The sequence below is a fragment of the Meriones unguiculatus genome, chromosome 6 (genome assembly GCF_030254825.1).
Source record: "Meriones unguiculatus strain TT.TT164.6M chromosome 6, Bangor_MerUng_6.1, whole genome shotgun sequence".
Taxonomy (NCBI): Eukaryota; Metazoa; Chordata; class Mammalia; order Rodentia; family Muridae; genus Meriones; species Meriones unguiculatus.
In genome coordinates, this window is record NC_083354.1 from 26,188,454 (window position 1) to 26,198,932 (window position 10,479).

At 42.2% G+C, this 10,479-nt stretch overlaps 1 protein-coding gene across 2 annotated transcripts in view; it reads left to right on the forward strand.

The window, feature by feature from the left end:
• Positions 1-8,269, forward strand: part of LOC110544925 (vomeronasal type-2 receptor 26-like) — a 30,051-nt gene extending 21,782 nt beyond the window's left edge. The window contains exons 4-6 of one of the 2 annotated variants that reach the window (XM_060386174.1): positions 959-1,204; positions 4,702-4,825; positions 7,350-8,269. In XM_060386174.1, coding sequence (XP_060242157.1) covers positions 959-1,204; positions 4,702-4,825; positions 7,350-8,269 — 1,290 coding nt within the window. The remainder of the gene's footprint in view (positions 1-958; positions 1,205-4,701; positions 4,826-7,349) is intronic. The other variant, XM_060386175.1, reaches the window with a different exon arrangement.
• Positions 8,270-10,479: the final 2,210 nt, after the last annotated feature.

The window sequence follows — 10,479 nt, forward strand, 5'->3', positions numbered from 1 at the left end:
ACTATATTGAAGACATACCCTGAGAGTGGGCAGCCTAGTCTAGTCCCTGATTTCGGTGGGATTGCTTTATGTTTCTCTCCATATAATTTGATGTTGGCTATCATCTTGCTATATATTGCCTTTATTGTATTTAGGTATGTCCCTTATATCCCTGATCTTTCCAAGACTTTTAACTTGAATGCTTATTGAACTTTGACAAATGATGTGGCTAGTTTTGATAGCCAGCTTTTTCTTGACATCTCCTGTCTGTACCTTCTGAGGTTGTAATACAGATGAGCTCTCATGTCCTTTACTATTTTTCTATTTTAAAATATTATTTGAAAATTTCATACATTTATATAATTTATTTTGTTCATTTTGCTCTCAGTTTCTTTCTTTCTTTCTCTCTTTCTACACACACACACACACACACACACACACACACACACACACTTACTTTCTTTTTCCACCATAAAAGTTCTCCAGTCTAGTCAGGTTAGCATAGGCCCACATCTGCAAAATAACCCTTGGAAGACACATTGCTCATCAATGAGGTAAAGTGAGGGTGGCATTTAAGGGGTGGGTATATTTTCATAATGTTCACTCAGATTATCTGAGTCTCTACTGTTTGCCTGATGAAGATGCACTTGGCTTTGAACCAAACACACACACACACACACACACACATGCCCTGGTGAGCGTGCGTGCTCGCACTGGCACACAGTGTATTAGGTTTAAAACTTATCTGGATTAATTATTGAATTATTACTTTATTATTTATTACTTTTTATTATGAATTATTACTTTATTAGAGCTAGAATATATTTTTGAGTTCCTGACAACATCACAGTTCCCTGAGCTTCCTTATGCCAACTGAAGACAGTTTTTGGATGAAGTGGCTCTGCAACATTGCAGAGGCCATTTAGGTAAGACCCAAGACAGTCCTTGCCAGTCTACAATGTCTTTCTTTCTTCCTCAGCTGCTTCATGCCCTCAGAAAGGTGCACTTCAAGGCTCCTGATGGAAGTGAGGTTTTGTTTGACGTCAATGGAGATTTGGTGACAAAATTTGACATTTTTCAAGGGCGGAAGACTCCTGAGGGTATATTTCACTTGGTCCACATAGGCATGATAGACCCTCAAGCCTCTTCAAGTAACAAAATGATGGTCCATTTGAAGGAGCATCTCCAAGTGAGTTGCCTTAATTTGGAGATGACTCATCCTAGAGTGTTAAAGTCTCAGGGTAAATCCAAGTCTTGGGTTCCTGATCCCTACTTGTGCACGAAGTGGATGCAGCTCTGGATTGGGCCAGTCAGTTATAACTGACTATGCTCTTCATCTCATAAGAGACCTTTCTCTGAATGATACTGACTGACCCGAGCTGAGGTTGGAGAAGTGGCTCAGTGGTGAAAGTGTTTGCTATGCAAGCACAAGGACCAGACTTTTGACCTCCAGAATACTTACACATTCTGAGTGGACAGTTTGGCCCGCTTGTAATTTCATTCTAAGAAGGTGAAGACAAGGAGATGCCACAGCAAGCCACCTAGGAAGACTAGCCATATCAGTGAACTCTACGTTGTGCTTTGAGCATATGCTTCAATATGCATAGTGGAAAAGCCACGGAGGATGATTCTTAATATCAATCTTGAGCCTCCACAGGCATTTGTGCACACATGCACATGATCCCTCATAGATGTAAAGAGGCACAAACACGTATATATACCGCACACCCTTTGAAAAATTGGGAAAAGAACATACCATTTTATGTCAGGTTCAAGGGACCCTCAGAGACCACCAGGAGATGACTCAATGCAATTGCAAGAGAGCTTTATTACGAGAGCGATTGAACTCAGGACCCAAGTCTCACTGGTGCAGCAGTAGAGAAGTGGGACTCTGAGCTCTGAGTGAACAGGAGTTTTAAAGGGAAAGTCTGTGAGCAGGGGGTTTCCATGGCAGCATGCAGGGGGACACAAGCCTTGGTGTTACAGAATTGGGTGAAGTTTAGCAGGGCAGGGTGACCTTTTCTGAGGCACACAATCACAATGGCTAAGGCATATAATCACAATGGCTATTTTTCTAAACCATATCTGAAACATTGGGGAGAATTTTCCCACCTGATTCTCAACTGATTCCCATTGATTATTGCCAGCGAGTTTGTCTCTATTTTCTATGAAGCATTTATTCGGTTATATTTCCTGGAGGCTGTTGCTAGGAGAATTAACTTTGTTTTCTGCCAGGTGCACATTCTGTGATATTTCCTGGTACCTGAATTCAGTTCTCAGTCACAATCTTTATTTCAAAATGGAGTTATATTCAGGCTAACTTAAACTCTTCAACCAGACTCACAGAATAGAGTCAGAATCTGTATCTGGTGATGTTCTGAGGGTGTTTTAATCATCTGTGTTGAGGACCTGCTCTTTGAAGAGGAAGATAGTGACACACTAAGCCAAACACCTTCCCATGGACCATCATGGAAGTGGACCCAGCAGACACTGTTTACTTCTCCCCCCATGACAAATACCTGAGAAATAGTGTGAAGTGAGAAAAGGTTTTTATTGACTCAGGGTTTGAGATATCCAAGGTGAGATAGGTCCATTGCTTTGGATGTATGAGGTTGAAGTAGTATGTCATGGCAGCAGGCCCAGTTACTAGGGGCCTGGAACTGGAGAGGTGGGGGCTATAGGTAGACATGGTAGGTCAACATGTTACATCTTACCAGTGCATAGCCCCAATTTCAGTTCCTTCAATTAGGCCTGACTCCTATTTCCAACATCTACAGTAGTTCATCAAATTATGAATCTACTAAAGAATTAACCCATTGATTAAGTCAGATGCATCAAAATCGAATCGTTCTTCAAAAACCCACCCTTTGGTAACCAGTGGTCTAACACACAAGACTTTGGGAAACATTTGAGGCTCAATTCTTGATGATTATTAACAAAGTGATCAGCTGTTTTGAGATAGATACATCTATGTGTGCAGCCTGGAGCTTCCTGTTGGATGCCAGGGGATGAGAATCTCCTCTTCAACTTTGTCTGTCTTTGTTCTGGTGGCATCTCAGTCAATGGTGGCCTTAAGGCTTTCGATATGAAAAGGAGGTTTCCATTCATAGGTTTCTCAAGCATAAAGGACATGTGTTAAGTGTTCAAAGGTTTCTTTTGATTTATCTTTCAATGGGGTTGCTCTGGGAATTTTTTTTCTTTTTGTCTTTTTGGTTATGGCAGAGATCTCAGCATCACACACTTCCATCATCATAGTCCTTGCCTTGATGTGGAGCTCTGTTAAGAGAAACTGAGTCATCTGTTAGTGTTATTTTTAATAAAACTGTTTCTCAGTTTCTCTCTTAACCTAGCTCTCACACAAATAATTGGGACTTTTATTTTGCTTAATAATAAGTTTTACAACACAATAACTGGGAAGTTATTGCTTTATTCTTAACTCTCTGAGCTATTTTGGCTTCCTATCAGCATACATCTCAGAGATACCTGCAGTTGTAGCTTTCCTGCTCCAGCTCCTTCTCTTCTGTTGTCTCTTGGACCTCTCCCATGGCCCAGCCTTTTTCCTTTTCTAATTCCTCTTCTCCTGGCTGGCAGGAAATTTAGCCCTATATTCTCTCCACTGCTCAGTTATTGTGTGTAAGCTGATTATTTGACATGTCAGGGGACAGTTGTGGAGGATAGTTTAGACAACAGTGAGACAGGACAGTCTCAGAACAAGGATTGCAACCATATATGGGGCGGGGTACAAAAATCAGCATTTGAATTACACAGTAACTTTATGCCTACAGTCATCTTTTGCAAGTCCCACATAAATGAGAGGATCACAGAGTGTGCTGTATGTGTGTGTTAAGTGAGTCAATATTTACAATTTTTGTCATCTTGAAACCCAAGGATACTTTATCAGTAGAGTTTAAGCAAAAACAACAAACTGTAAATCTCAACAGCTTCACAGAAGAGGGTGATGGGAAAGAGGAAGAAAGAGAGCTCTGTTTTCTTAATTTGACCTGGAGTTCACCAAGAATCTGCAATTATATAGGGAACATCAAGAAAGAAAGGTAAAGCTGAGAGTAACAAGGAAAGCATGTGAAGCCTCTGGACTGTATACAAAAAAAAGAAAATGATATAAAAAGAAGGAAAAAGAGGAACTGCTTTTCTGGTGACTGAGACAAGCAGGCCGATTTGACTGAGTGTATGTGCTTCCATAATGTCTGACAATATGTGCGGTCTGTTTCAATTTTTATTTAGACTGTCTGGATGCTTTGCCTGCATATATATTTGTGTATTATACCTGTACCAGGTGGCTGTGGTGACTAGAAGTGGGAATTGGATTCTCTGAAACTGGAATTACAGTGTGAGGTCCTGTGTGGGTGTTGGAGATTGAACCATCCTTTTCTGGAAGAGCAGCCTGTACTCCTGAGAGCTGAGCCATCTCCCTAGCCCCCATACCTTCAACCGGTGAAATAGGAGCCACAGACAGATTGGAAACACAACACATAACATGGTTTAGCTAAATTTTTGAAGCCCTTAGGCAAGTAAGCTAGGTATAGGCCTTACTCTACCACACACAATGGTACCTGTCCATTCTAACATCTCTTGAGACAAACACACTTTCTGAGAGACATCTCATGTAGTGGGTGAGTGAAAAGTGTCCTGTTCTGCTTCTGAGGGTGAGGTAAAGCGTCTGTATCCCTGGAGAGTCACTGACACTATGCTCACTGTTACTAGGTGCCCACCTCTGCCTGCAGTGAAAGCTGCCTTCCAGGGTTCAGCCAAGTTTCTCAACCAGGAGCCCCCCACTGCTGCTTTGGTTGTACTCCCTGCTCTGAAGGACATTTTGCAGACCAAACAGGTAAAGGCAGGTGGGGCTGGAATCTGAGAGGGCCACAGGGCACTGTGAGCCTCATGTATTTCTCCATGGTCTTAGTTACTGTTCTACTGCTATGAAGAGACACCATGAGAAAGGCAGCCTCAGAATGAAAAAATATAGAACTTGGAGCTTACTGAGAGTTTTAGAGGCTGAGACTGTTACTGTCATGGCTACAAGCATGTTGGCAAACAGGCATGATGCCCCAGAAGTAGTTGAGTGCCTACTTTCAGGTCCACAGGCAGCAGACAGGCAGTGACATGGTGAGTGGGCTACCCTTAGTGACACACCCCTTTCAACAAGGCTACACCTGCCTGTCCATCCCCGTCAGTCCACAAACTAGGAAGCAAACACTAAATTTTATGAGCCTGTTTGTGTTCAGAGCACTACAGCCATCTCCTTTCCTGTGCTTTTCTGTGGACTTCAGGTCAGAACACCATCGAGAATGTTACTTTCATAGTTGTTCTTAGGAAAGAGATTTGTTGAGACAGACAACTGAATGAACCATGATTGCACAGCCTAATGAACTACCTCCTTACAGACACTGCATACCCTTTGGCCCCCAATCGACAAACTTGTCATTGTTTTGTGGTAGTGGTTCACCACATAAATACCAGCGTTAGGAGGCAGACAGTCAGATTTTTATGATTTCTAAACCAACCTGGTCGACAGAGTAAATTGAAGGCTAGCCCTGTCTTAAAACAGACAAACAAACAAAAAAACCAAAAATCCAAAAACAAAAAAAGAAACATGAAAACAAACAACAAAAAAGAAATAATGAATGAAAAAAAAAGGATGGAAAATGGCATATCCTATTTACAAGCTTTTCCTGGTCTCATAAGACAGCCTGATTTCCATTCACACTGAAGAATTTCAGTTGCTTTTTAAACCTATTGTAAGTAGAGCTGCATTGTGGATGGTCTTGTGAGCCTTCTTTCTCTTTAACGGTGGAGTTCATCCCAGATGTGGAATTGTAACAGCCCACCACATTCCTGGCTCTTTGAGCTATAGAACTTACTCCATTACACTGCTGAAAGCTGGAAATGAAAGCCAAGTTGTCATAAGGGCTGGTTTTGCCTGAGGCTTCACTCTTACCCTGACAAAGCCCTCCTTTCACTGTGTGTATTTATTTCAACCACTGTGTGTGTGTGTGTGTGTGTGTGTGTGTGTGTGTGTGTGTGTTCCTTTTGTTTGATGTTTGGCTTTGAGGCAAGGTCTTACAGTGCAGCCCTGTCTGGCTTGGAACTCATTATTTTGACCAGGCTGACCTTGAACTGATAGAAATCCACTTGCATGTCCCTCTCAAGTGTGGAGATTAAGACAGTGCAGCCTCAAGGAGCTCAAACTCTCCCTTGTCATTAGAGTAGCAGTCCTGTTGGGATTAGAGTCTACTCTGGTGAACTCGTTTAAGCTTTATTACATCATCTCCAGCTTTATTACAGTGAAATACGGTCCCATTTTGAGATGATGACGGGCAGGACCTTAGATGAATTTAGGTGGCACTACTCCTTCTAAAAGATCTGTCAATATGACCAGTTACTGACACTATTGGGAAAGCAATGAATCATTGAAAAGCTCACATAAGAGAAGGGGATTGTGACAAGTCAGTGTAGTGAACTCAGGGATCTCCAGCTTCAGTGAGAGACCCTGTCTCAAGTAAGGTGAAGAGGGGCTGGAGAGATGGCTGTGCAGCCAGGAGCACCCACATGGCCATTCAAGCCCATCTGTTACTCCTGTTTCAGGGGATCTGATCTCATCTTCTGGCTCCTGCAGGCAGGGGGCGTTCACAACCTGTCCATACATATGTGCAGACAAAACACTTCACAAGTAAAACAGAGTAAAGTGTTCTTAAAGAAAAATAAGTTGTCAAGACTGGGAAAATAGGTCATCAGTTCAGGTCCTCATTGTCAACCCTGAGGGGCTGAGCTCAGCTCTGGAGAGCACCAGATTCCTGAAAGGTGTGCTGACCTTCAAGTGCACACAGTGGCATGGCTGTGCCCACACACATACACACAGCAACCTACATTAGTAAGTTTGAGTAGAAAAATAAGGTGTGGGAAATGACTGAACAACAGTATCTCATGATAATCTCTGGTTTCCACATGCATGTGCATCTACACACGTACAAGTATACACACACAAACATGCACACACACACAAGTTAGGTACAGTGCTGGAGGCCTATAATCACAGCACTGAAGAGAGGGAGGAAGGAGGCTGAGGAATTCAGGGTCATCTTCTGCTCTTCAGCTCAAGGCCAGAAAGAGATACAGGAGATGCTATCTCAACAGAAACAATAGCCGTCACATAAAGCAGACATAGAGCACATACTCCTTTTCCTTGTGCCTCTGCCTGTGATATAAATTCCAGCCCTGGTCACCAAGAATAATTCATAAATACATTAATTGATGGAAAGGTTGTAAGAACATTTAGTGCCTGAGACACCTTCCTGCAAAGCTTGTGTGGTTCCTTTAGTGTTGCAGAAATGTTGTCTGTGTGTCTCCCACAGACATGAAGAGATGTCTTCTGTGCCCCAAGGAGCAGTACTCGAGCCACACCAGAGACCGTTGCCTGCCCAGGACAGAGATCTTCCTGGCCTTTGAGGAACCGCTGGGATTCACCCTGGCTCTGGTGGCACTCTTCCTGTCTGGTCTGGCTGTCCTGGTTCTCGGAGTGTTCCTGAAGCACCGAGAGACACCCGTGGTCAGGGCCAACAACAGAACTCTCAGCTACTTACTCCTGACCTCTCTTTCCCTCTGTGCCCTGTGTGCCTTGCTCTTCCTTGGCCGACCCACTGTGACCACCTGCCTCCTCCGTCAAACTACCTTTGCTGTGGTGTTCACGGTGGCTGTCTCCTCTGTTCTGGCCAAGACTCTCACAGTGGTCCTGGCCTTCAGGGTCACCAGGCCAGGGGGCAGGATCCAGGTATGCCTGAACCCTGGTGCTTCCACCTCAGTGGTCTTTATTGCTTCCTCAATTCAGGTTGTTCTTTGTGGGGTCTGGCTGGCCATCTCGCCCCCATTCCCAGACAGGGATATGGTCTCAGAGCCCCAACACATTGTCATCCAGTGCCACGAGGGTTCTGGTGCCACCTTCTTCTGTATGCTGGGCTACTTGGGTTTCCTGGCAGGAGGTACCTTCTCTGTGGCTTTTCTGGCCAGGGGCTTGCCAGACGTCTTCAATGAGACTAAGTTCCTCACCTTCAGCATGCTGCTCTTCTGTAGTGTCTGGATGGCCTTCCTGCCCCTGTACCACAGTGCCCGGGGAAAGTCCACTGTGGCTGTAGAGATCTTCTCTATCCTGGCCTCCACTGCTGGGCTTCTGGGTGGCATCTTCATCCCCAAGTGCTACATCATCTTGATGAAACCTGAGAAGAACACATTTGCTTGGCTAAGGCAAGGCCACCAGGCCCAGCAGGACAGGCAGTGAGAAATGCTCCGGAGAAGGTGTCACCGCAGGCACACACCCAAATGATTATGACCTAGTCTAATCTAGTTTCCCAGTCTAACTGCATGGTTTTGGCTCACTGTTTCTTTGTGGGTCCAAAAGCATTTAAAAGACAGATCCAGATTTATGTGAGATACTGAGAACAAAACACTAATGAGTTTTGGGATTAGAGGAGACATATAAATAGTCATTGCCTGTTCTCTCCATGTGTATTGCTAAAAGTTATCACAATTAAGAAACTTAATTGTGAACAGGGGAAGCATGGAAGATTGCTAAATGGTCAAACATGGTCGACAAGTTGAGTTTTATACCCAGGATCCACATGGTGGAAGAAGAGAAGTGACATTACTAATTTACTCTCTGACCTCAGCTTGTTAGCCAGACCACAGCCCAGACATGCAGACATAGAAAATACAAATGCCAAGGGTGAAAAGGATGATGACATGATGATGATGATATCATGGGTTGCTGAGGGTGTGGAAAATTACAGGTATATTATTGATCTGTTTTTGTTTTTGTTTTTGTTGTTTTGAGAGGAACAGTACTGGAGATTGAGTCTTTCACTGACAGTTCTTTCACAGACTTGCCATGTTATTTACCATCTCAGGCTTAAATATCTTTCCAAGATAGAAAACCTCATGTTTGTAAAGATTGTAACAGAATCTTCAGAGAAGCCTTATTCATATACTAGACGTTGACAAAATCCATATGTTTAACAATTGATGAATGTATGCTATGGCTTATAAATCAGTAGGACATTATTTGGCAATAAGGAAGAAAAATGCAAGAATAATTAGAATACTGTTAATATATGGTTAAGCATTGAGAATTTTATATTGAATTATGGACTACAGACAAAGAAAACAATATAGTTTAATATTCTGTGTATGGAATAACCTCAACAAGCAAACCCATAGACACCAAGATTAGTTATTTTTTGAGGTTTGTGGAGGGGAGAGTAGAGGTAAGGAGTGAAGACTAAAGGATGCAGTAGTTCTCTCTGAGGTGATGAAGTTCTAAAGTACTTGTTGGGACTGGAGAGAAAGCTCTGTCTTTCATAGTACTTACAACTCCTCCAAAGGACCCCCATTTGGTAGCCATAACTTATGTCAAGCAGGTCATAGCCACCTGGAATTTTAGCTCCAGAAAATTTATTGCCTTTGGCCTTTGTGTGCTCATACTCAAGTGCTTAAATCACCATTCAGGCTAATTAAAATTGAAAAATTATTTATTTAATAGTTGTAAGAGAATACAAATATGAAAAAGAACAGTAAATTTTCTTCTCCACTTATGTATTTATTCATTTCTCTCTCTCTCTCTCTCTCTCTCTCTCTCTCTCTCTCTCTCTCTCTCTCTGTATTTATTAATTTGTGATATTATCTTTCCAGGTCATCCTGGATAGTTTCAAACTTGTACCAATTCTCCTGCTTCAGACTCCTGAGTGCTGGGATCTAGGTGTGCTCCCAATGGAAAATTGTATCATGTAAAAGGGTAAATTGTTCACTATATGAATTATGTCTCAATAAAGCTAGTATGGAAAAAGAATTATCTATCAATTACAGAGTGTGAATTTTCATTATATTTTGATTTCTAAGAAAAGGTAAAATCTATTGAAAGTGCATGTATATAGCTATAGGCTGAAACATTAGTGAACTGGAGTTATTACTGATATATTCTATTTCTTTTTAATTTTACATTTATTGATTGATATATTGGTGGGTTTTGTTTTTGTGTTACTTCTGTGCCGGTGCCCATATGTTTGGACATGCAATTTTCATAGCACATATGTGGAGAACAGAGGGTAATTTGAAGGAGCCGGGTCTCTTTTAAAGTCAGGGGACTTAGGGATTTAATGAGTGTCCTCAGGGTTAGCAGCTAGTGCCTTTACTTGCTAAGTTGCTGAGCCATTTTTCTTGACTTTTTTTTTTTTAAACTTCAATGAGGGGATCATGTTTATGTTGGAAAATTCTACTTATCATTTGGAATAACAAAGTCCGGCATTTGTCTTTTTAAATAATAATTATCCATCATGCATGTATGAAGTGTGTGTGTGTGTGTGTGTGTTTGTGTGTATGTGTGTTTGTGTCTTAGCATGTGTGTGTGATGTGTACATGCCATGGCTTATATGGGGAGTCAGAGGACAATTTTCTAGAGTTGTTTTTCTTCTTCTACTTTTCTGTGCATTCTTGGGA